The sequence below is a fragment of the Mastigoproctus giganteus genome, chromosome 5, assembly GCF_048544385.1.
Source record: "Mastigoproctus giganteus isolate SK-2022 chromosome 5, ASM4854438v1, whole genome shotgun sequence".
Classification (NCBI taxonomy): Eukaryota; Metazoa; Arthropoda; class Arachnida; order Uropygi; family Thelyphonidae; genus Mastigoproctus; species Mastigoproctus giganteus.
In genome coordinates this window covers 151,849,332-151,877,054 of record NC_143579.1, presented here as the reverse complement: position 1 = coordinate 151,877,054, position 27,723 = coordinate 151,849,332, and the positions used below count along the sequence as shown (strand labels likewise).

Genomic DNA, 27,723 nt, shown 5'->3' with positions numbered 1-27,723 from the left:
GTTTGAATCCCGTCGATGACAAGGGGAACTTTAATGGGCTTTTTTCACTTCGTGGCTGAGTTAGTCGGTCTCAGGTGTAGATAGCAAGGTTTTTTTCCCCAGAAACTGGGGTTTTTCGTCCAACAAGACAGACAAATCGACCAGAGAACACACGCAATTTACAGACAAAATGAATAATGGGTAGATGTAATCATTTCCCCATAACATAATGGTTTGAGTTTTTTTTGTTGTACCATAGTGTGAATATAGTTGTTTTTTAAATTTTAAAATGTTTTTCGATATGTATTCATTGAGTGTTATGAAATAGTGGCATGCAATGAATTTATGTATTTCATAACATTAAAATTATATTAATTATTTTAACTGTATCAAAATATATTAAAATTTTAATTATATATTAAATTACTGGGTTAAAATTCAGATCTTGGGTATTACTCCATACTTCGACTAAAAGTCAGGAAGAAAGCAGGTACCACCCACTGTTTCCCCCACCCCCTGTCCTCTTGGTTGATATGCCTAGGGCGCAGCGGTTCCCAAACTGCACTGCGGCGTCCCAGCGAACTCACAGGGGCACCCCGGGATATTTTAAAATTTCGAGGGAAACACAGTGATACTCGACATCTGTCGGACATCGCGCGAACTACTAGCTTGGGGTAGTTCACAGTTTCAACATTACTTATTAAGTTGTTTGTACCTAACTACTTAATAAACGGTACTGCTAGGTATTGCTTTTGGCCGCGGGGCGCCGTAAAAAATTATTGAGACACTGAGGGCGACGTGAACCGAAAACAACCCCAGGAGTTCACATCTGGTGAGTATGGGCTTGGCACACCCAGGGTCCTGAGCTGGATATCATCATTCTTCTCTTTTTTGGTGATTCCCTTCTACTTTAGTCTCTTTCTCTCTCACTCTCTCAGGTAACTCGAGAATTTTTTTTTTTTTTTTTTTTGGCTGGTGCAGCATAATAAAAAATAAAAAAATAAAATAAAAAATTAAATAAAAATAAAAAAATAAAAAAAAATAAATTAAAATAAATAAAAATAAAAAACCCTCGCACTTGCCGCTGTTTTAAAATCTGAAAACGAGTTCCCGATTTTAAAAATCGGGAACTCGTTTTCAGATTTTAAAACAGCGCGGTAGGCGGATAAAAACCCCCTCCTCGACGACACAAACAATCAGAAACAAAACGCCTTCGCAATAATCACCCAATCACAGAACTGGACCGTACAATCACTACGTTCTATGATCACGCCCACTGCGAAGGGACAAGTGGTACCCTAATAATAGATTTTAGCCAATTACTGTATGATTATTTGTTTGTTATTTTACTACTTATTTTATTTTACCAATTATTATAATTATTTGTTATTTTACCAATTACTGTATAATTATTTGTTATTTTACCACTTTCTGACAGCAAATTACAAGGGGGCACCGTATGTTGGAGTAAGGGCCTGTGTCTGATATAATGTTTTTTTTATTTTTAATATTTACGTTAAGATGGTTGTTATTGTTATTTGGTTTTTTTAGGAGCATTAGCAACTAAGGCCATATTGCTCCGGGGATATGCGGTGGTCATTCCCTGCCCTTTCCGCATCCTCTGTATTTGGTGGTCACGGGCTCGAACCCCGGTCTAATCAAGAAGCGTGTGCTACTCACTGCTGCTCCTGCCCACCTGACTACGGAGGCGCCACGTTAAGATGGACGCGTTGCCGTAAATAATAGTAAGATATGTTACTACAGTACCACAGAGTAGTAAGATTACTCTGTGTACAGTACGTACTGTATCCATCATCGGTTCAGGCTGTTGGTAATTTCCGTTCACCTCTTGCGAAGTTCGTGTCTGATGTGGCATAGAGAAGTAAGATAGATGAGAATATGTTACTACTCTGTGTGATGTGGTGTACACATTTTTAAATGGATGTCGTACAGAAATAAGTAGATAATTCAGTAACTGCGATCTTAGAACAAGGAGTATTATCACAAAACAGGTAAGTGTAAATAAATGTCACGTAGCATAGAATTTTTATTCGGTTTATCTTTCGTAGTTAGCGTTATGTCTGTTATAACAAGAAAGTCATAATTGCGTAACAGATTCATGCCTAACCCATGACTATGAGCTCTGATGATGAGCCCACACACGTACGCACTCAGAAATAACTGCAATAGTAATAACCCGGGGGGTTCACATCTGGTGAGTATGGGCTTGGCAAACCCAGGGACCTGAGCTGGATATCATCAATCTTCTCTTTCTTGGTGATTCCTTTCTACTTCTCTCTCTCTCAGGGTAACTCGTGAATTTTTTTTTTTTTTTTTTTTCTGGCTGGTGCAGCATAAGCCTCAGGCTTCCTTGCGCTATATGGCTAATAATAATAATAATTTCAAACTAATCCTTGACAGCGTTACGGTATAGCAGTGTGGTGCCACTGCACCGTAGTAGGGAGCAACAAATTTTCAGGGGTGCCACGTAATTTGGGTTTAAGTTACTTAAAACTTCTTTTTTTTTTTTATTTATGTATTTATTCATTAGAAAAAGGTGTACGGTATCCATTGTACGCCATCTTTTTAATTTTGTAGTGATCTATAATTGATGTTTATTTAGTACTTCTATATAAAGAATAAAATTATTATATAAGTATATATAATTTGTATTATGAATTGTAATTTTGTTTATAGTTATTTTTATAATAACTATCATATAACATATTTTTTAATATTAGATATATATATATATATATATATATATATATATATATACACACACAAAAATATTATGGGATGTTATGGAGAAAGTAAATGGATATAAATTAAGAGATTTTGCAACATTAAATAATTTAAAGATAACAAATACATTTTTTAGAAAACATGATATATATAAATATACATGGTCGGCAAGAGGTACACAATTAATAATAGACTATGTAAGAGTAAATTAAAAATTAGCAAAACAATGTCAAGATACTAAGGTGTTTAGAGGATATGATATTAATTCAGATCATTATTTAGTGGCTTCAAAAATAGAGTTATGGGCTAAATGGAAGAAGAAGAAAGCTATTAAACAGAGGAAGGAGGAGTTAGGTTAAAAAGTATATCTATTTCAAGAAGAAAGTATACAAAATTTATATGAAAAAAGGCTTAAAGATGAAATAAGTAAAACATTGGAGAGAGAACAAATAGAAGAAGAATGGAATAATATACAAAATATAATTCAAAAGATAGCAAAAGAGACACTAGGACAATTCAGGAAAAAATTTAAGAAGAGGGAGGGGTAAAGATATGGGATGAAGAAATAGCTAAAGCAGTACAAGACAAACAAGATAAATATCTTAAATATATACAAAACAGGACAAGGGAGAATGAAGAAATATATAAACAAGAAAGTAATAAAAGTAAAGATATAATAAGGAAGACTAAAGCAGAGTCATGGGATATATTTATAAGTACAATAGAACGTGATGTTCATGAAAGACAAAATTTCCCATATAAAATGATGAAACACTTAAATAGCACAGAGAAAGACACTTCAAGAATAAATATAATAAAGGAAGAACAATGGGAAAAAACATGAAGAATTGTGGAAAGATACAATATATCAAACAGAAGAGATACATTAGACCCAGTTAGTGACAGATCCGATAATGAAGGAAGAATTGGAAAAGGCATTGAAAGCTGCAAAAAGTAGGAAAGCAGTGGGAATGGATGGTATAAATGTAGAACTGATCAAGTATGGAGGAAGTATTTTAAAAGATAGGATATTAAATTTATTTAATAAATGTTGGGAATAATATAAAATACCAGAGGAATGGAAGATAGCACAAATTATTTCAATATTTAAAAAAAGGAAATAGAAATGATACAAAGAATTATAGAGGGATTAGCATATTAAATACAGTATATAAAATGTATAGCTAAATAATAGAATTAAAATTATCTCCGTTGAAATATTAATAGAGGAACAGGCAGGATTCAGAAAAGGAAGATCATGTACAGATAATATATTTGTATTAAAACAAATAATAGAAAAACGAAAAGAGTTTAATTTAGAAATGCATCTAGCATTTATAGATTATGAAAAAGCATTTGATCAAGTAAACAGACCAGAACTATGGGACATATTGAGTAATAAAGGATACCCAAAGCATCTTACAAAAGTAATACAGAGTTTATTATTATTATTATTATTATTATTATTAATGGCCATATGGTACAAGGAAGCCTGAGGCTTATGCTGCAACAGCCAAAAAAAAAAAATTCCCAAGTTACCCCCTGAGAGAGAGAGAGAGAGAGAGAGAGAGAGAGAGAGAGAGAGAGAGAGAGAGAGAGAGAGAGAGAGAGAGAGAGAGAGAAGTAGAAAGGAATCACCAAGAAAGAGAAGAATGATGATATCCAGCTCAGGACCCTGGGTTTGCCAAGCCCATACTCACTAGATGTGAGCCCCCGGGGTTAAATATCAAGGAACAAAAATAGTAATAGATACAGGTAATAAATTAACAGAAGAAAGTATAATAAATCAAGGAGTTAGACAGGGATGTTGTCACCAACGTTGTTTAACATATATATATTAAGGATGTGATATGTAAATGAAAGAGGAATTTAATACAGGTAATTTGTATTTAAATACAAAGAATTGTTATTTGCAGATGATCAAGTAATTATTCAAGATAGTGAAGATAATTTACAAAGAGCAGTATTTAAATTAAACCAAATAACACAAGAATATAAAGTTAAAATATCAACAATGAAAGCTAGAACAATGGCTTTAAAGGGGAAAAATATGGTGAGAACAAAAATAGTTCTAGACAATAAAATATTAGAACAAGTAAAATATTTTAAATATCTAGGATGTGATATAACATATGATGTCGAAGAAGATATGAATCAGAAATTGGCAAAATTTCGAAATATATGTGGAACAATAAAAAGAACTCTGGCTAAGAAAACAAGGAAAGAAACACAATTGAAATTTTGCAAAGTAATGGCACTACCAACACTTCTTTATGGATCTGAAATATGGATACTGAAACAAAGAGACATTAATGGAATACAAGTGGCAGAAATGAAATTTTAAGATATGTTAAAGGATGTACAAAATTAGATAAAATACCAAATGTAAATATTAGAAAAGAATTAAAGATTTACTCAATGAAAAAATTATAGAATATAGACAAAGATGGAAAGAACATGTAGAAAGAATTAAAGATAATAGATACCCTAAATTAGCTTACACACATAGAGCAGAAGGAAAAAGAGACAGAGGAAGACCGAAGAAAAGATGGGCAGACCTCTTTGAGATCGGAACAGGTGGATCGCCTAATCTGTGAAGAAGACAAGACAAGACAAGATACACAGAGAGAGAAACAGAAAATCGGATTTAGCAGGTAGAAAATTGAGTAGGGGCGTCACTAAATTACTTAAGTGTGCTGTTATTGAAAAAAACGTCGAAAACCATTGCGCTATAACATCCACAATATCAGTATTCGAAGTGCATCAGATGAGATTGGCGACTCATCCTGTGATGTCAGTTCAAAGCTAGCATGTCGCTTACCCCTCTCGTCTCAATGGCAGTGGTTGGGGCCACTGCAAATGGGTAGGCGAAGTAAGTGTCACTTACTGGCAGCAGTTTAGGATGGCACCAAAAATTTTTTTGACATATACAAGTGGGACCTCTGTTTAACTAACTCCTTTATAGAGAAATCTGATATTTAGGGATTTTTTTAAATTCCCCTGGGTTTATAATAGTGTCAGTAGATCCAAGAAAATTGCCATATAACGAACAGATTACTGGGAACGCATTGTTCACACCTATTGAGTCAATTAGTGCTGCTGCTAAGCACGAATTAAGAGTCAATGGGATTACCATTCTGAAACTTAGTGTTACTCTTAAAATCTATCCAACCGCTTGTCCCACATATGCAGAAGTCGCGCTGGTCATCCGATTGGTTTTATACAATCAGATGATCAGCGCGATTTCCATTATTTACCAGTATTCAAAACAGCAGGCAAATAATTCATTTGAAATAAATACATATAATTGCATGCACACTAATTTGCTTATCTGGATTTGTGTTTCATATTTTTATTTTGCAGTTATAATATCTTCTTTTTTGTCAGGTTCAGGGCTTCATTGACGCCATGCTTCTCTATCTTGTGCTGTGCTTTTAATTCCTGCATAATTTCCTCTTACCGTCCAATCCATCATTCCATTTCTCCTTCTCCCAACAGTTTTCTTCCCACACATCTACACCTCAATTCCTTTCCTCAGCATGCTTTCTCTTAATACATATCCTATAAAGTTATTTTGTCTCCATCTTAATTCTTTACAAACGTTCTCACTTCTACTTTCCACAAAATCTCATTCTCACTCTGTCTACCCATTTCACCCTTTCCATTCTCTTCCACACCTACTTCTCGAAAGTTTCTAGGCGTCTAATCTCCTCTTTCCCAGTGTCCATGTCTCGGAGCCATGTCGTACAACAGTCCATATTAATGTTTTCATCATTTGCTTTCTTAATTCCTCCTTTCAATTTCTTCTCAATAGTTCTTTTCTATTACTAAATACTTCTTTCCCATTGCAATTCTTGTTTTTATTTCTTCCAAGCTTTTCCCAATTTCTGTCATTATGTGCTTCCCAAGTATCTGTCGACCTGTTCCAATATTACTCCATCTAATGTTGTATTGATTCTTCTTCCTGTCCACTTTGAAATTAACATTACCTTAGTTTTACTGCTGTTAATCTTCATATTTTACTCCTTTATTGTGCTGTTCAAGGTGTCCCAGCAGCTCTGTAATTCTTCATTATTAGCAGTCAGTATCTAGTCATTTGTAAATCTTATTGTCTTTATCTTCCCTTTCTGCTCTTCTTCGAACTCTTTCATCAGTGCTTCTCCATATAAATCAAATAGTACAGAGGACACGGAACATCCTTGCCTCCCCTATCAATGAGAAATCACAGAATATTTTCAAGGAAATAGAACAGAGGAAGCAGTCCAAAAAATTCTCAATTCGGTTAATAATATGGCTACTATCACTGGCATTGCTGCTTTGTTTCCAGAAGTAAGCACTGTAAGGAAAAAAATTGAAAAGATGTCATTCCGATTATGAATATAGAGAGGAAGATATTCAGGAAAAAATTAATTTTTTCTTTCAAATTATGGACACAACAATTTTTTTTCATTAACTGAAAGGTTTAGAAATATGAAAGAACATGTATAAATATTTAAAATATTTTATATTTCTGACTAAAAAAAAATGATAATATAACGATTTCTTAAATCTTTGCAAAGATTTATGTAATAAATTAAGTGACATTGATCATACCGTAATGAGTCTGATATTGCTGGTTTAGCATTATTTGAAGAACTTAAGAGTACTTCAAATTTATATTAAAGACAGTGTTACTCCGTTTAAAGTGTTAAAATATATTTTTAAAAATAATTTTACAGATACTTTTTCAAATGTAGCAGTTGCATTAAAAATTTATGCGAATGAGGGGAACAAAGGGGTGCTCTTACCAAGAAAGACTTAAGTTCTGCAAATTGCAGCTTCTTGGAGGCTCCTGCGAGGTGATCTGATTGAGGTGTACAAGGCCTTGAATGGGTTGAGCAGGTTCAGTGTTGATGGGATTCTTCCTCTTGCTCAGATTACGCGCTTGTGAGGGCATAAATTCAAATTGAAGAAAGACAGTTGTTTGGGAATTTGCATTTAGCCAGCGAGTGGTTGAATGTGGAATAAACTTCCATCTGTTGTTGTGGAAGTTGATAGCTTAAATAAATTCAAGCAAGAACTGGACAAACTTTTGGAGCGAATGGGGAGGTGAATGGGAAATGAGTTTTTTTTCTTTTCTGGCTGATGCTGCATAAGCTTGCTTTCTTGCATCATATGCCTCTACTAATGCTAATGCCAATTTTTCTGACAATTTTTCCAATTTCAGTTGGCTCAGGTGAACGGACTTTATCAAAATTAAAATTAATGAAAAATTATTTACAATCGACAATGTGCCAACAACGACTTTCTAATTTGGCAATAATTTCAATGGAATATGATCATTTGGAACAAATAAACACAAATGAAATAATTAATAAATTCACATCTTGCTTTATTAATAAATTAATAAAACAAGGAAACATAAATTTGTAAATTTTTTTTTAACATTATAATTTTTCTTTTATTTTATTATTGTGATAGAGTACGATTCTGTGCTTTAGAATTTAAAGTTTATTTCCAGAATTTCAGAATGAGTTTGTTAGTTGTTTCATTACATTATATGTGAGATATCTTGTAATTCTTTTCTTTTTCAATAAATTATAATAATTATTTACAGCTTATATTTTATTTTTAATCAAAATATTTTGGTGCGGGAAATTGGATTTCGCTTACTGGCAGCACGTAGAGTTGCAGCGGCCCTGGCAGTGGTTCTAATCAAAGTAGTGAAAATAAATGGGATGAGCGAATTATTGCTAACTATTATCAGTTTTCTTTGGTGTGATAAAATGCAGTGCATATTTACACATTGTGAGGAAATTTGGGGTAAAATTCAGAACAGGGTGTGCACTCCAGCATAACATAACCTTTTTTTGCTAACCAAAAATGAAAGCCTATTAAAAAACCCACACTTCTTTTGCCCTGTTCTAAAGTTTTACCAGTTACACACATCATTAATTGCTTGAATCTGTCCCGAATTAGTCGCGTAAGTTAATCTAACCTTTTTTTCACTAGCCAAAAATGAAAGTCAATAAAAAAATCCACACTAAAAACAACCCACACATTAAAAAACAGCGATAGTCTGGAGTGTGCACCCCATTATGAATTTAGCAAAATTTGGTGTAGAAAGCAACCCAGCCAGGAATTTAAAAAAAACAAGCAACGTATTTATTTACAAAAAGAAAAAAAAAAAATATATATATATATATATAAATCCTTAACTTATCATCGTAAATTATGGTAATCAAATGGTTAGTAATCAGTTACATTTATCAGTAATCGAATGTACAAAACATTCGATTATGAAATTGAAAACAAGTTAAAGTAGCAGTCGAGTAAAAAAAAAAAAATATATATATATATATATATATATATGGGTATTCAGTGTAACTCCTTAGAAGTAATGTTTAAAGAGTTACATATGAAAAGACGTGTAGAGTTGATGAATTTGTTTCGGTGAATGCAAGATTATTAAATCAGATATGATTTTTTAATCTTGTATACTTAATTTCTGCATACTTAATTCAGTAAATTATACAACTTATATATATATATAAATTGTAATAAATCGACATGTAAACTACATATGAAGAAGAGAAAAACAATTCTGAAGTGGCACCAGATATTGTCTTTATACTTTATTTTCACATTTTACTTTTGGTTTCTGTTTCAGACTTTTCCGGCTTTAGATTTTCGCTTGTGCTATTCTCTCTTACTTATTCACAAGCATTTGGTATTAGTCTCTTTTCATACTAACACTTACAAAGTCAATGCCCTTACTAAAAGGATAGGCTTTACAACCCCAGATAGCCTAGGATGTTTAATATATTTTTAATTACTTTCTATCTTTTTACTTCTTTTCCATGTTCGTAAAGCTCCAAATTTGATAAAATTTGGAGCAATTCAAATTCTCCACTAAATTCAAATTACAATTTATATTATATAATTTTTTTTATGCTCTGAAAACACTTATTTGTATTGAAATTTCATTTCAGCTTTGATTTACCTTAATTTTTATTTAACTAACACTGTGTAGGGACTACTTTGTCCATACTTTGTGAGAGTGGTGCTACTTTACCTATCCCTGGTAATTTTGTGCTTTATTTTGCTTCTTTTCTGCTGTTATGGACAAGTATAGAAACTCAGTTCTTGATACATGGTCAGGTGTAGTCCACCTGACCAGGGAGGAGGGGTTATGCTATTAGTTAAGAAATACATAAAATCCAAGGAAGTGAAGCTAGTGGACATCGCTGGACAGTGCAGTGTCGAGTCAGTTTGGTGGGACATAAGCATTGGAAGATCAAAATTGAGAGTAGGAGTGTGCTATAGGCCTAATGACTCTGATGAGTATAATAAGAAACTGTACAGGAAAATAGAGTGGCCCAATAAATCAGAGAGTCTTATAATGGGAGATTTTAATTTCCCAGATATTGACTGGAATTTGGGGGCTGGTCACTCACACACTAGCAAGGCTTTTGTGGATTTATTGGATGATTGTTTTCTACATCAGCATGTTCGGGAGGCAACTAGAGGGAGGAATACTCTTGATTTGATTATCAGCAGTGATTCTTCATGCATTAAGAATCTGCAGATAAATGAACCACTAGGTGGCAGTGATCACAGTGTGCTGAAGTGGGATTTACTCAAAGAGGTAACTACCATTAGGGGTAAAGGGAAGGGTTATTGCTTTCGTAAAGGCGACTACGATGGACTGAGACAGTATTTAAATTCTATACAGTGGGACCAACTGATGATGTTACCAACAGCAAATGCAAAATGGGAAGCATTCAAAGAACTTTTCTTGGAAGCTACTAGGCTTTAGATACCAACTAAGAACTATTGTTCAAGGTTTAGGCCTAAATGGATGTCAGATGAACTAATGAAGCATATGGCAGAGAAGAAATATGCATGGGATACATACAAATTAACACATGACACAGAAGCCTATGATAGACACAAGTTGATCTGTAACCAAGTTACAAAGGAGGTTAGGCAGGCGAAGGCAGATTACGAGAAATCTTTGGAAAGGGATGCAAAGAAAAACAGCAAAGAGTTCTTTACTTATGTAAACTCTAGAAGGAAGGGGATGAATCAGATTGGTCCACTTGATATTGATGGGTCAACGGTTGATGATCCTGCTCAGATAGCTAACAAACTGAATGAATATTTTGCATCGACATTCACACATGAGGAGTTATTTAGTGAGGGGAATGCCAGAGGTGTATTCAACTCTAGCAGTAAGCTAGAGAATCTTGTAATAACTGAGAGTAAAGTGGAGGAGAAATTGTTGAAGATAAACACAAGAAAGGCACCCGGGGTGGATGGGATCTATCCAGTTATATTAAAGGAGGCAGCAGAGGAAGTAAGCAAACCCTTAGCCATAATTATGAGAGCTTCCTTGGACTCAGGGGCAGTACCCATGGACTGGAGATGTGCAAATGCGACCCCAATTCACAAAGGAGGATCAAAGGGCGACACAAGTAGTTATAGACCTGTTAGTTTAACTTCTGTTCCTGGAAAATTAATGGAGGCACTGGTTAAAGAAGCACTCCAGGATCATCTAGACAAGACTTCAGTTATTGCTCAGACAGCATGGTTTTGTTAAGGGGAACTCTTGCTTGACCAATTTGATTGGATACTATGATGCAATCACAAAAGAACTGGATGCAGGGAATAACTTTGATATTATATACTTGGATCTTAGAAAGGCTTTTGATACTGCTGCACATGGAAGACTGCTGCACAAATTGGAGCAGTGTGGCATTGGAGGCAAATTGCTGCTATGGATAAAGGGGTGGTTGAGGGGGAGAAGACAGAGAGTGGTAATTAATGGACACTGCTCATCGTGGTGAGCAGTGTCCACCAATGAGCAGTGTCCAGTGGACACTGCTCATTGGTGGAGTCCCTCAGGGTTCAGTATTGAGTCCATTGTTGTTTTCTGTATTTATAAATGATATTGATGATGGTATATCAGGCTTAATGTCCAAGTTTGCAGACGATACGAAGGTTGGCAGGGTTGTCAAGGACACTACTGACACTATGCTACTGCAACAGGATCTGCAAAGGTTGAGCAGATGGGCTGAGAGGTGGCAAATGAAGTTTAACATTGACAAATGTAAAGTACTACATATGGGAAACAGCAACTCCAGAGCAACTTATCAACTCGGTGGTACTACACTGACAGTGGTAGAGAATGAAAGGGTCCTGGGGGTGGTTGTGCAGGCAGATATGAAGTTTTCTGAGCAGTGCAGACGGGTTGCAAGAGTAGCTCATGGTGTTTTGTCGATGATATATAGGAATTTTTCTAGCAAGGATAAGGAGGTGATTATTCCCTTGTATAAGGCAATGGTCAGACCGCACCTAGAGTACTGTATACAGGTCTGGAGGCCTCATTTCAAGAAGGATGTAGAGATGCTGGAATGAGTACAGAGAAGGGCAACAAGATTAGTGAATGGAACAAAGGGGTGCTCTTACGAAGAAAGGCTTACAAATTACAGTGTCTGGAGACTAGGCACCGGCGAGGTGAACTAATAGAGGTGTATAAAGCCTTGAATGGTTTGAGCATGCTCAATGCTGATGGGATTCTTCCTCTTGCTCAGAATAATCACCTGAGATTGCATAAATTCAAATTGAGGAAAGATAGATGTAGGATAGACGTGAGGAAATTTGCCTTTAGCCAGCGGGTGGTTGGTTGGTGGAATAGACTTCCATCCCTTATTGTGGAAGTTGATAGCCTAAATAAGTTTAAAGCTCAACTGGACAGGTATTTCGAACGAACAGAGGGATGAAGTGGAAGTGGTTATTTTTTATTTATCCATTTATTTATTTTTTTTTTTGGCTGATGCTGCATAAGCTTGCTTTCTTGCATCAAATGCCTCTTCTAATGCTAATGCTAATAGCCCTGTGTGTTTAACTTCTGTTCCACGAAAATTAATGGAAGCACTGGTTAAAGAAGCACTGCAGGATCATCTTGACAAGAATTCAATTATAGCTCAGACACAGCATGGTTTTGTTAAGGGAAGGTCTTGCCTGACCAATTTGATTGGATACTATGATGTAGTCACAAAAGAATTGGATGCAGGGAATAAATTTGGTATTATTTATTTGGATCTTAGAAAGGCTTTTGATACTGTTGCACATGGAAGACTGCTGCATAAATTGGAGCAGTGTGGCACTGGTGGCAAATTGTTGCTATGGATAAAGGGATGGTTGAGTGGCAGAAGACAGAGAGTGGTAATTAATGGACACTGCCCATCGTGGACTAATGTTATTAGTGGAGTCCCTCAGGGTTCAGTGTTGGGTCCATTGTTGTTTTCTGTATTTATAAATAATATTGATGATGATATATCAAGCTTAATGTCCAAGTTTGCAGACGATACAAAGGTTGGCAGGGTTGTTAAGGATGCTACTGACACTATGCTGCTGCTGCAACAGGATCTGGAAAGGTTGATCAGATGGGCTGAGAGGTGGCAAATGAAGTTTAACATTGACAAATGTAAAGTACTACATATGGGAAACAGCAACCCCAGAGCAATGTATAAACTCTGTGGTACTACACTGACAGTGGTAGAGAATGAAAAGGACTTGGGGGTAATTGTGCAGACAGATATGAAGTTCTCTGAGCAGTGCAAGAGTAGCTCATGGTGTTTTATCAATGATATACAGGAATTTTTCTCGCAGGGATAGGGAGGTGATTATTCCCTTGTATAAGGCAATGGTGAGGCCGTACCTTGAGTACTGTATACAGGTCTGGAGGCCTCATTTCAAGAAGGATGTAGAGCTGCTGGAACGAGTACAGAGAAGGGCAACAAGGTTAGTGAATGGAACGAAGGGTTGCTCTTACGAAGAAAGGCTTAAGTTTTGGAAATTACAGTGTCTGGAGATTAGGCACCGGCGAGGTGATCTGATAGAGGTGTACAAAGCCTTGAATGGTTTGAGCATGCTCAATGCTGATGGGATACTGTCTCTTGCTGAGAATAATCACCTGCGAGGGCATAAATGCAAATTGAGGAAAGACAGATGTAAGATAGATGTGCAGAAATTTGCCTTTAGCCAGCGGGTAGTTTGTTGGTGGAACAGACTTCCATTACTTGTTGTGGAAGTTGATAGCCTAAATAAATTTAAGGCTCAGCTGGACAGGTATTTCGAACGAATGGAGGGGTGAAGTGTAAGGGTTTTTTTTTTTTTTTTTTGGCTGATGCTGCATAAGCTTGCTTTCTTGCATCATATGCCTCTACTAATGCTAATGCTAAAAACCTAAGTGAAACATTAAATTATAAAAAATTAAAGGTTGAATTAGAAAGCCAATTAGACGAATGAAAATAATTTAATGTCTCACTTAGGTTTTTTACCCTCTTTTCCTTTATTTTATTATTTTTCACCTTGTTTCCCTATCATCCATCCCTATTATTTCTTTTTCTTTCTATCATTTCTCTACTAGTCTAGTGCTAGTGCCTTGTAAATTAAACAAGGCACCAGCATTAAATTTGCTGTTAAACAGGATCTTTACATTTCCATCTGTCAGTTCTTTCTTTCACTTAATTAATCTAACTTTGCTTATATATATATGTTTGTGTTAATATATTGAATAAAGTATGCCTAAATGGATGTGAAAGTTACACAAAGTGCCACTAACTAGAAGGGTGTGGAAAGTAGAAAAAGAGGTGTAGTAGATTTATGAAAGGTGAAAGAATGTTAACATTCTTTACAGGAACCCTTGTTGTTTGTTGTTTTGTTAATTCTTGTTAATATCACACACACCATGGACTGTGATATCTCATGTTGGGTTAAATAAATAAAATAAAGTGCAGCCATTATCAACCCACTGCAGGATGGAAGCCTCCTCAACTTTTCATGCTGAGGGAAATGGACCATAATCTGCCACGCTGGTCCAGTGCGGGTTGGCAGATCGACCGTATTCAGCAGTTAGGGGCTTGAACCCCGGTCTACTCAAAGAGTGTGTGCTACTGCACTCCCGCTCCTGCCCACTCGGCTACGGAGGCCTTCCATGTTGGGTTATATTGTTGTTAAATCAGTTAGCTGCATGAGAATTTCTTAAAATTTCTTAAATTGCATTTAAGCCTTAATGTTACTTTCAGTTATTTGAGTTATTTAAATCTTAAGTTATTTTAATCTTTTCAAATTATAATTTTTAAAAGATAAAACTATCTTCAGATGTTTTAATACACTTGGTACTATTGTTAATCAAATTAATGTAAATTTTGTAATGAAAAATTTTTCATATGAATGTGACTGCTTAATCATGACATCTAATGGACTTGTAACAACAACTGATAATTTTGATAGAAAAGAATAAACCTAAAAACATGACAGTTGGAGTAAAAATTTGAACATTATCCAGTTTCGAAGCATGTGGACATGGAATGAGATTTATTTGTGCTGGCGATTTCAGTAAATCTTTCAAAAAAACAGCAGCAGTATTTAGAAGTGTTGCAGAAAATGTTACTACCATAGATATCACCAAAATAACAAGAACAAGAAGCAGTGTTATTGAAAGAGTGAAAAATTTCTAGCCATCTCGATTGATAATGTGAATGAACAACATATGCCTATTAGTATAAGGATAATTATGGACAAGGCACCTGGTTTTCACGTGCATGTAAAGAAGTTTTAATATTAGTCATGGATGGTTTTATCACTTTAAATACAGTTTCCTGTTATTACAGAGAGAAACAAATAAAAGAACTGAAAATCAGTTCTTATTTAAGAAATATGAGGCTGCAATATCCTTGTCTTTGCAGAAATAAACCTGTAACTTTTTTAATATATGTATTTATAGCTTACATTGCGTTAAATTTATACTATGGAGAAAAACAATTGGTGATTTGAGAACACATTATGTATGAAAGAGGACAAGATGTACTTGGAGGGAGGGGTGAGTGGTGAATTATTTTTTTATTTATTAATATTTTTATAAGTATTTCATTAAAAGTGATATGTGTAAGAACATCTTCACTTTTTGCACAAATAAATAATTTTTTTTTTCCCTTTGTAACATATCTTTTGTGCAATATGTATCATATACAAGTTTATCTTTTTGCTGAGGCTGATTGGCCTTGTTTATTGTTTTTGTTGTTCATCATGATTCTACTGATGTAATTATGGCAAAGAGGACTTCCTCTGTATATTGGGATATGTAATAGATTATTTTAGCATTGCAGCATTACTGCATAGGAGTGCTTGAGCTCTGACTTGTGATTGAACCTGTGATTGCAATCTATTATTCTGGTGTAATGCATGTTGCTTATTCTGTTTGCCCATCTCAATTTGTAATTTCAGTAATTCAGACAGAATTCAAAAACTAGTTTTTTGATACTTTAATTTTTTTTTTTTTAATTTAGACACAGAATTTTTATTTAATTTAATTTTTTATTATTTTTAAATTTTTGAATAAAAAAAATATTTAGATAAGAGATTCCCAGAATGTGCCCCCCCCAATAGGGGGTGCCCTTGGTTTTTTGGGATGACATGCATGTTTTTATGATCCATTTTTTTTAATGAAATGATATACCTGGATAGTGGGATGTCAGAACATCCCACTAATCCAGGTATGCAGCATATTTTAATTGTCTTTGAGATTAAATCTATGGTGTCTGAAAGTTGGCATTTTAAAATTTATAAATGAAATCAAATCCTACTGTGTACCTTTGTACATATTCTCTAACTGATTATACAATATTTTCTGCTTTCATTTTGATGTACTAGGAATTATGAGACATTCCAAATTTTTGTTTAACACTTAACAGGTGCCATGTGAGCAAAAACTTCTTTCTTCTAACCAACTCCCATTCCCATGTAGCATTCATGAGACAGCAGCAACAGGTGTCTAATCTTGCTTTAGAACTTTGGTTCACAGCTAAACGTGAACAGCTGACAAAAATACAGATGTTCATGGTACATCTACCAGATGTTACACAATCTGGGGATGAGTAATCTTAAATTGTAAAAAATAAGATTTTAACTTTTATTATTGTTGATTTTTTTCATGCAATATTTTTTAATTGGGTTTAGCAGTTCATAATTAATAGATCACTGTTTTCAATTTTTTATAATTAAAACAAAAGGGGTATCTCACAAATGCCATAGAATGCGGGGCATTTCTGAAACCCTTGTTACATTAAGAGTGTGAGGGACAGAAGGTTAAGTTCTAAACTTATGTATATGAATAGCTAAATTGAATGCTACATCTGTTTATGTGCACTGGTCCTGCAAGGGGGAGGGATATTAGCATTAGCATTTAGCTTTAGCATTAGTAGAGGCATTTGATGCAAGAAAGCAAGCTTATGCAGCATCAGCCAAAAAAAAAAAAAAAAGAAAAAAAAAAGTAACATAAATAAATAAAAAATAACCACTTCCACTTCACCCCTCTGTTCGTTCGAAATACCTGTCCAGCTGAGCCTTAAACTTATTTAGGCTATCAACTTCCACGACAAGGGATGGAAGTCTGTTCCACCTACCAACCACCCGCTGGCTAAAGGCAAATTTCCGCACATCTATCCTACATCTGTCTTTCCTCAATTTGAATTTATGCCCTCTCAGGTGATTATTCTGAGCAAGAGGAAGAATCCCGTCAGCATTGAGCATGCTCAAACCATTCAAGGCTTTGTACACCTCTATCAGATCACCTCGCTGGTGCCTAGTTTCCAGACACTGTAATTCGCAAAACTTAAGCCTTTCTTCGTAAGAGCACCCCTTTATCCCATTCACCAATCTTGTTGCCCTTCTCTGTTCTCGTTCCAGCAGCTCTACATCCTTCTTGAAATGAGGCCTCCAGGCCTGTATACAGTACTCTAGGTGTGGCCTGACCATTGCCTTATACAAGGGAATAATCACCTCCTTATCCCTGCTAGAAAAATTCCTATATATCATTGACAATACACCATGAGCTACTCTTGCCGCCCGTCTGCACTGCTCAGAGAACTTCATATCTGCCTGCACAACCACCCCCAGGTCCCTTTCATTCTCTACCACAGAGTTGATACGTTGCTCTGGGGTTGCTGTTTCCCATATGTAGTACTTTACATTTGTCAATGTTAAACTTCATTTGCCACCTCGAAGCCCATCTGCTCAACCTTTCCAAATCCTGTTGCAGCAGCATAGTGTCAGTAGTGTCCATGACAACCCTGCCAACCTTCGTATCGTCTACAAACTTGGACATTAAGCCTGATATACCATCATCAATATCATTTATAAATACAGAAAACAATAAAGGACCCAATACTGAACCCTGAGGGACTCCACTAATAACATTAGTCCACGATGAGCAGTGTCCATTGATTACCACTCTCTGTCTTCTCCCCCTCAACCACCCCTTTATCCATAGCAGCAATTTGCCTCCAATGCCACACTGCTCCAATTTGTGCAGCAGTCTTCCATGTGCAACAGTATCAAAAGCGTTTCTAAGATCCAAGTATATAATATCAAAGTTATTCCCTGCATCCAGTTCTTTTGTGACTGCATCATAGTATCCAATCAAATTGGTCAGGCAAGACTTCCCCTTAACAAAACCATGCTGTGTCCAAGCTATAACTGAAGTCTTGTCTAGATGATCCTGCAGTGCTTCTTTAATCAGTGCCTCCATTAATTTTCCGGGAACAGAAGTTAAACTCGCAGGTCTATAATTACTTGTGTCAGCCTTTGATCCTCCTTTGTGAATTGGGGTCACACTTGCACATCTCCAGTCCATGGGTACCTCCCCTGAGTCCAAGGAAGCTCTCATAATTATGGCTAAGGGTTTGCTTACTTCCTTTGCTGCCTCCTTTAATATAACCGGATAGATCCCATCCACCCCAGGTGCCTTTCTTGTGTTTATCTTCAACAATTTCTCCTCCACTTTGCTCTCAGTTATTACAAGATTCTCTAGCTTACTGCTAGAGTTGAATACACCTCTGGCATTCCCCTCGCTGAATAACTCCTCATGTGTGAATGTCGATGCAAAATATTCATTTAGTTTGTTAGCTACCTGAGCAGGGTCATCAACAGTTGCCCCATCGATATCAAGTGGACCAATCTGATTCATCCCCTTCCTTCTAGAGTTTACATAAGTAAAGAACTCTTTGCTGTTTTTCTTCGCATCTCTTGCCAAAGATATCTCGTAATCTGCCTTCGCCTGCCTAACCTCCTTTGTAACTTGGTTACAGATCAACTTGTATCTATCATAGGCGTCTGTGTCACGTGTTAATTTGTATGTATCCCATGCATTTTTCTTCTCTGCCACATGCCTCATTAGTTCATCTGACATCCATTTAGGCCTAAACCTTGAACAATATTTCTTAGTTGGTATGTAAAGCCTAGTAGCTTCCAAGATAAGTTCTTTGAATGCTTCCCATTTTGAATTTGCTGATGGTAATATAATCAGTTGATCCCACTGTATAGAATTTAAATACTGTCTCAGTCCATTGTAGTCGCCTTTACGAAAGCAATACCCCTTCCCTTTACCCCTAATGGTAGTTACCTCTTTGAGTAACTCCCACTTCAGAACACTGTGATCACTGCCACCTAGTGGTTCATTTATCTGCAGATTCTTAATGGATGAAGAATCACTACCGATAATCAAATCAAGAGTATTACTCCCTCTAGTTGCCTCCCGAACATGCTGATGTAGAACACAATCATCCAATAAATCCACAAAAGCCTTGCCAGTGTGTGAGTGACCAGCCCCCAAATTCCAGTCAATATCTGGGAAATTAAAATCCCCCATTATAAGACTCTCTGATTTACTGGCCCACTCTATTTCTCCGAACAGTTTCTTATTATACTCATCAGAGTCATTAGGCCTATAGCACACTCCTACTCTCAATTTTGATCTCCCAATGCTTATGTCACACCAAACTGACTCGACACTGCACTGTCCAGCGATGTCCACTGGCTTCACTTCCTTGGATTTTATGTGTTTTTTAACTAATAGCACAACCCCTCCTCCCTTCCTATCCTGTCTATCATTTCTGTAGACATTGTACTCCCCAAATTCCAGTTCTGCATTCCTTATATCTGTGTGACACCACGTCTCTGAAATCCCCACAATATCTGCCTTTGATGTTTTGAGCAATACCTCAAATTCATCAAATTTATTTACTAAACTCCTAGCATTGGTGTACACGCAAGTATACATGCACCTGTTTCTATTCTTGGCTACCCTAACAAAACACATGTGTTTACTTGTACCCCAATGATTCCCAGCAGTCTCTGAAATATCCTGCATCTTATTTTCCAGGCTGCGGCTCATTCCAATAGAAGCAGTGCAAGAATCACTTTCACCTCTGCCAGTGGCTACTGTTAATCTATTAGTCCTTGTATCCCCCCAATCTAGCAGTTTTCCGACCCACCTAACACTACCTCGATAGCATCAGCAAACATTCTTGCACCCTTTCTATTTAAGTGTATCCCATCCCTGTAGAAGCAGTCTCTCCTGTTAACAAGTACAGACCAGGCTGAAAAAAATTCTACCCCTTGAGCCCTGCACAGTCTTTCCAGGGCCGAATTGATTGACAGGGCTCTCATCATATACTCCCTCCTATCGTGTCTGGGCAGAATTGCAGACAGTTTCAATTTCAACTCTAATTCACGGCTTTTTTTCATCAGTGACCTGTACTTGTCAAGTAATTCCGCCGGTCTCCTACACTTAATATCATTAGTGCCAATGTGTACAACTATATCACCTTTTTTGCCCTTAAAAGATGATATCCGCTCTACAACGTCATCAACTTTTGCCCCTGGCAGACATACCCTGGTCCTGTTCCACCTATCCTTTTTACAAAGCATGTTTCCCGTTTCCCTGACAATAGAGTCACCAACAACTACTAGTTCCTTTGGGACCAGCGCATTCTGCCTTGGGGGTTGCCGCTGTGTTGCGCGATGACCAAGTGCAAGCTCTGGCATTGGTGTGGGCTGCTGAGAGCTTGATGGGCCCCTCACTTGTAATCCTTCGAGGGCATCCACCCTGTCCTTCAAGCTCTCATATAGGCCCATAACAACGCTGAGTTGTCGCCTGATCTCCTTACACTCCTTGCATCGCACACATGCAAAGACATCCCCCATGGCAGTATCATGTCCCATACTTGACTGATCGGCAAACATCAAGCAAATAGTGCATCTTAAAAGGCTGTGATTCAGAGCACAACTGCCCCCCTCAGTTCTCCCCTGGGCCACAGCATTCCCATTAGCTGGAGCCTTTTGCTTTGCTGCTCTGGTTTGAGTCATGATTTAGATTTACTTTCAATAAAATTTCAATTTCTGTACAAAATTAAATCCTAAACTTGTATCCCAACACAGTTATAACTCTATATTTATGTTTCAGTAACGAGTGTTATCTACAAAATATTTATGTTTCAGTAATGAATGTTATCTATGGAATATTTATGTTTCAGTAACGAGTGTTATCTACAAAATATTTACGTTTCAGTAACGAGTGTTATCTACAAAATATTTACGTTTCAGTAACTAGTGTTATCTACGAAATATTTATGTTTCAGTAACGAGTGAATATTTATGTTTCAGTAACGTATCAAGTTATGTATTAATTATTTATTTTTACTAATTATTTATGTTACGTAACCTAAGTGGTTATATGTATAGTTAAAAGTACAATTTAATTGCCAATGAAGTTCGACAAGATTAATAGATTTTACTGATTAATTTTCCCGTAACAATGGCGGATATTTACGAACGGTAAACACGTGTATTTGATACGCTTTCCGATACTAACTAATACCTACAAAATCTCTATCTAAGTTACTTTAAACTTAAGTACCGTAATAGGAATATAAAGCTACTCTAGAAAATAAGTTAATATGTCAATTTAAACTAATAAAGCAGAAAATAAATCAGAAAAAACTTCTCTGTTCCAAGAGCAGCAGAAAGGCACGTCCGTTAGCAATGAAGCTCTGCAACAAGCCCTTACCCTTTTTGAACTTTATGAAATTTAAAGTGGTGCAAGGTATAAAAGTTGATAACCCCTGATGTAACTATATTTTTTTATAGAAATAGAAAGACGTCTAACACAACCAAAGACATAGAATATTAAACAAAGATGTTAAAAATAGTATAATCATTAATGAAATACTTATGGAAGAATTTCCAAATTATTTTCAATATCTGTGGACTCACGATAATAGCCAATGCTTAAATAATAATAATTATAGTGACTATTACATGTGAAGGGTTAGACTTGTTAAATGGCAACAAGAATAATAAAGCAAACAGGAAACAACAAGAATAATAATAACATGGAATAACAAGAATAATAAAGGTCAAGATGGCATTAACTTAGGACTTTACATTTGCTAGTAAAACATATAAAGAAACCTTTTTAAAATTCACAAATGGATTATGGAAAAGCAAAATACTATCCACATAGATGGTATAGAACAGTAATTATTCATATTTTTAAAGAAGGAAAAATTAATGACTATAATAATTTTAGAGTTTTAGCTTATTAACGTCAAGGGTATAAATCCACCTTTAAAAATATCATTACAAATAAACTGAATAAATTCTTTTACTATACGATAGGTGAAGAGCAGAATGGATTTAGGCAAGAGCATCCCTCTGATGTCAATTTCACCATCAAAATCCTAATTGAAAAACAGTGTCATAAAGAGTATAATGTTGAAACACATCTAGCTTTCATAGACTACATCAGATCCCATGTCATGTAGTAGGAAGAGCCAATGTGACATCAGCCATGATGTGACCTGGTAGTTGTTGTGATTGGTGAGGCTGGGAACATAGATACGGCCTGTCTGTGGCCCACCACAGCAATTCAGGGAGTAGTAAAAGTTAGTGGTTTCTCACTGGAAACTAACAATGGCACTGGTAGGTCTCTTCATCATGCAAAACATGAGGAAGGGTAGAATCAAATATGGAAGGGGGTCTGGGGCTGCATTGTTAGGGCCTCACTGCAAGATGTCCAGAGGCCCAAAAGCCAGCCAGCCCAGCCTAAGAGTAGCCAGCCAGTCACAGGGTTAGGTCAAGTCAGGTGGCTAGAGGGGCCGGGTTATGCAAATAGTGTAAAAAGGTTTTAGTTACTTCCAGGGGTATTGATCAATGCTTGGTGCTGATATAGATGGCTGGTTTAAGACCAGCTGTGAGTATTGAGTGAAAGCCTTGTGCTCACATCTGGTGAGTATGGGCTTGGAACACCCAGGGTCCTGAGCTGGATATCATCATTCTTCTCTTTCTTGGTGATTTTCTCTCTCTCTCTCTCAGGGTGACTCCTTGGAAATTTTTTTTTTAGCTGATGCAGCATAAGCCTCAGGCTTCCTTGCACTATGTGGTCAGTAAGGATAGTAATAGACTTCTTCAGTAATAAACAATTTTCATCACATGCAGGACTGTCATAGAGCAGCTGTACATAGTCTTCAGTACCTCAGTTGCTGTGCACATGTGATATGGATAATCAATTAGACCCAGATATAATCATAAAAATAGCAAAGACCTTGTGTATTGTGAATAAGTGCCGGCCGGGCTAGCTGTGTGGGTAAAGTACTTGCCTGGCAACCCAAAGGTTGCGGGTTCGAATCCCGCCTTAGGCTTGGATCAGAGTAAATGCAAAAACTTTGGGAAGTGCATTATGGCCACAGAAACCGATGCACCAACAACTAACAAAAAAAAAAAGAAAAAAACAGTGAATAAGCATGCTAAAATATTTAAAGAACTGATGAAATGGAAGAAATAAATCTTAAATATACTGGTAAAATAAAATACAGTATAACGAAAAAATTATAGGATAAAAGCGAAAATGTATGAATAGAAATAAAAGTGATATGGATATAAAGAATAAAAGCAATAAAACTGATAAAAAAAAATTATACATAAAGAAGCTTTAAGAGCAGTGTGCTCCTTTATCAATTGTAATGAAAAAATTATGCAAAAAAACAAAAAGAGAAATCAAAAGGCAAGGAGTGATAAACAAACAGGAATGAAAGAATCAGCCATTAGATTCCCGAAAATTAAAATGACATATTTAGCCACATTATAGGAAATTTGGAAGTTCACTTCCAAACTTCCTGTAATGTTTGAATATGTAGTATAATAATGACAAATGATGTAAGAAAGCAAGCTTATATAACATCAGCCAAAACACATTGCACCCTTCAAGAATTTGTCTAGTTCTCCCTTGAATTTATTCAACCCATCCACTTCCACGTCAAATGGGAGGCCGTTCCAACAATTTACCACCCACTTGCTGAAGGCAAACTTCTGCATATCTCTCCTGCAACCATCCTTCCTCAACTTGAATTTAACATTCAGCTTACTCAATCTATTTGAGGCTTTAAACACCTCAATCTGATCTCCCTGCAGATGCCTGGTCTAAGCTGCTACAATTTGCAGAACTGAAGCTTTTCTAGATAAGAGCACAGCACCTTTTGTTTCCTTCACCAGTCTGGCCACCAAATATGGAGGATGCGGAAAGGTCAGGGAATGACCGTCGCATATCCCGGAGCAATATGGCCTTAGTTGCTAACGCTCATTAAAAAAAACAAAAAAAAAAAACCAGATCACCAGTCTGGTTGCCCGTCTCTGCACCCCGTTCCAGCAGATCTACATCTGTTCCAGAAAGGTGTGCAAACTTTTCTCAAGTTGCACATTTTTTTTAGGCTGTGATGTGTTGAAGAATCGCCCCCTTCGGTTCTCTCCCACTATAGCACTCCCACTGCTTTTTGCCTGTTGCTTTGCTACTCTAGTCTGGGTCACGATTTCCATTTAAATACAATTTAATTGATTAACAATGAAAATTAATAAGATTGATAAAATCATTGATTAATTGACAATACTACGCTAAGCTAATAGATTCCTAAATGCAGTTATACGAATGTATTGTAGCCTTCGTTTTGCACCAGTCTGATTTATGCCATCTAGCATTATGTCATACCTTACGCTATTAAATTCATATTATATTATGCTATACCGTAACAAATGCAATGTTAAATTAGTTAGATCCTTGCTAAAAAGTAAAAATTCCGTAACTAAACACAAAAAAGATATATGCCCAACAAGCAATTAGAACCTTTGAACTACTTCTTTATCAGAATAAATAATGATTCATTTCTTGAAAACTTTGAAATATTTAAATTTGTATGTAATTTGAATAGTTTTGTAAAAATAAGTTTCTTATTTTTAAACTTTAGGGGGGACAGCAAGTTCTGGAGTGTATGTTGATTACTGTGCCTATTTCTTGGATAAAACAGCTTAATTGCAAATCTTTTAAAGTTAAATAATGATTAATTTCTTGAGAACTTTGAAAAAATAAGTTTTGTAAAACTTAATTTTGTATGTAGTTTGAATAGTTTTGTAAAAATAAGTTTCTTATTTTTAAACTAATTATTTCCAGTTACCTTCTTGGTTTGAAGATCCACTAGCATTATGACAGGAGCCAACCATTTACTTGATACAAAATTCCAGAGTACAGACTATTATGTTTTTGTCCAGAATGTGCTGAACAGTGAAGAACTTGCTCTGTATGAGCTTTCCCATTCAGGTGGAATATCAGTTGATCCCCAGATATTCAAGTAAGGCATATACAACTTAAGTGTGTTCTTTTCCCCTTCTCAATATGTGCATGTCTGTCCCTAGACAGACATGCACATATTGAGAAGACGTGTTTGGATGGGGTGCAGAAAGATATGTATACTATTGGATAAAATTGTTTGTAATGTAATTAGTCTTATTGCTTCTCTCCTTGAAAGTGTGCAATTTCTTTTAATATTTCATTAATTATTTCCAATTCAGGGTTCCAATTGAAATATTAAAAATTTAAATAATTTTTTTCAGCTATGTTTGACCTTAAATGATTTTTTATAAATTTTATCTTCAAAGTCTCTCCCAGTACTTCCCACAATTACTTGTTATAAGCAGAATTTGTAAAGTAGTGATTGTATTGTGATAAATTTCTTCTAAAAGTTGATTATAAATAAGCTTCATATTTCTTGTGATCTAGTTTGCAAAACAAACATTTTGCAGTTCCTCACACAGCTCCATTGCTTTAGTATAACATCTGTATAGTAGCCCTCATTTTGCGCCGGTCTGATTTACCCATTAGCACCGTTCACTAACCACAAGGCCATTTTTATTTATTTATTTACAGGCAGTTCCTGCTTTACGAGTTCCCAGGTTTACGAGTTCTTTTTTTTTTTAAATATCAACAGAATCGAAAATATGAACATTAATTGCAATAAATAAATGCTAAACATTCATAAATACGACATTTCAAACCACACCCGTAGTTATACAATACAGTACTACTGTACATGCCTTTATTTGTTTGGGCAGAGATAAGCAGGGAGCTCAAACTCTTTTGGAAAGAATTCCTTATTTTATATTCAATCAAAATAATAAAACAAGCCTGAGCCTGGGACAAAATTAAAAAGAAGAACATAAAGTGTATTTGGAATAACTCTGCCATCAGTTTATTGATAATTTTGAAGGATTTCAAGAACCAGCAGAAATTGTACAAAATGAAACAGAAGTGGTCTTTAACATTGCTAACCAATTGCAGCTTTAGGTTTCTACAACTGACATCACTGGTCTGCTTCAAACACACAATGGAGAGCTCACAAATGAAGACCTAGAAATGGCAAAATGTGAAAAGGCTGAGGAAGAAGAAGATTTAACAGCTGAAACTCCTGTTTGTTTCTTCACTCTCAGGGGCTTGATGAAGCTTTTCTGTTCCAGAGAAAATAATGGAGTCACTGGTTGAAGAAGTGATGCAGGATCATCTAGACAAGACTGCAGTAATAGTTCACACAAAACATGGGTTTGTTAAGGGAAGTCTTGTCTGACCAATTTGATTATACTACAATGTGATCACAAAGGAACTGGATGCAAAAAATAATTTTAATATCATATAGAGGTCGACCGTCACTAATCCAGCAGTGTTGGGACCTGTGGGGTGCCAGATTGGTGAGTTTGCCGGATCACTATTGGTTATTTTAGCACATGCAGTTTACCCAACAGCTAACCACCTCATCCTACTTTTAATATGTTGACTGCCAAGCTAGTTTAAGAAAAAAATTCCGCAGGATCCAAAAACTATTTAGCAAATAATTTGATCAGTAATTCTAAAATAAATATTGTAATGTCAGTGTTGTAGTTTTTTTTGCTTAAAATATCAAAAAAAAAAAAAAAAAAAAAGTGTCTTTTTGTTTCACATATATGTGGCCAATGTGGCCCTGTAGGTTACTTTATTTCTTGAGAAGCTGTGTCAGCCACATACATGTAATACTATTACGGCATACATATTAAGGTCGTTTGTGATTAGGTTATTGCACGAGCGGTGAGTGCTGCAATAAAACTAATTGTGATAAAATAAACTCAAATGTCGCAATAAGTTTGTCAGTTTTGTTAGAGATTTTGTGAAAACAAGTTCGTTAGTGTGCAGTTTATTATCCATCATATTGTGTTGTGTTTTTCCTCAAGTTTGTACAAGTGTGTTGTAAAAAAAAAAAAAAAAAAAAACTAAAAAGGAATGGATAAAAGAAAATTACTAAAATAAGAGGAACTGAGAGAAATTGCTGGAATTTACAATTAAGCAGAGTTAAACTGCTCACAGACACACCACTATCGAGTTTTTTCAGAAGTTCAACTTTATCTGTTATGGACAATGAGCGGTGTTTGCTCTTTACACAACGAGAGGCACTTCCTTTATGCATTGGAACCATGGCTGGGGCTAAATGTGTTAATAATAAATGCAGAAAAACAAGTAGGAATGGCTTGCCAGTGTTTACGAGTTCATGCCGAACTGGGAAATTTGAAATTACATTCGCAGAAATTATGTCCGAATTAGCTGTGGAACCAGATTAGTGATGGTCAACCTGTACTTGGATTTCAGGAAGACTGCTGCACAAATTGGAGCATTATGGCATTAAGGGCAAGTTGCTGCAATGGATAAAGGAATGGTTGAGTGGGAGATGACAGAGAGCAGTAATAAATGGGCACTGCTCTACATGTACTAATGTTATTAGTGGACTTCCCCAGGGTTCGGTGCTGGGCCCATTATTGTTTTAT

The 27,723-nt window shown here is 35.9% G+C and overlaps 1 protein-coding gene across 1 annotated transcript in view; it reads left to right on the top strand.

The window, feature by feature from the left end:
• Positions 1-1,676: 1,676 nt before the first annotated feature.
• Positions 1,677-27,723, top strand: part of LOC150085769 (uncharacterized) — a 146,645-nt gene continuing 120,598 nt past the window's right edge. The window contains exons 1-2 of the mRNA XM_090373473.1: positions 1,677-1,991; positions 25,052-25,229. Coding sequence (XP_090229599.1) covers positions 25,084-25,229 — 146 coding nt within the window. The 5' untranslated portion in view covers positions 1,677-1,991; positions 25,052-25,083. The remainder of the gene's footprint in view (positions 1,992-25,051; positions 25,230-27,723) is intronic.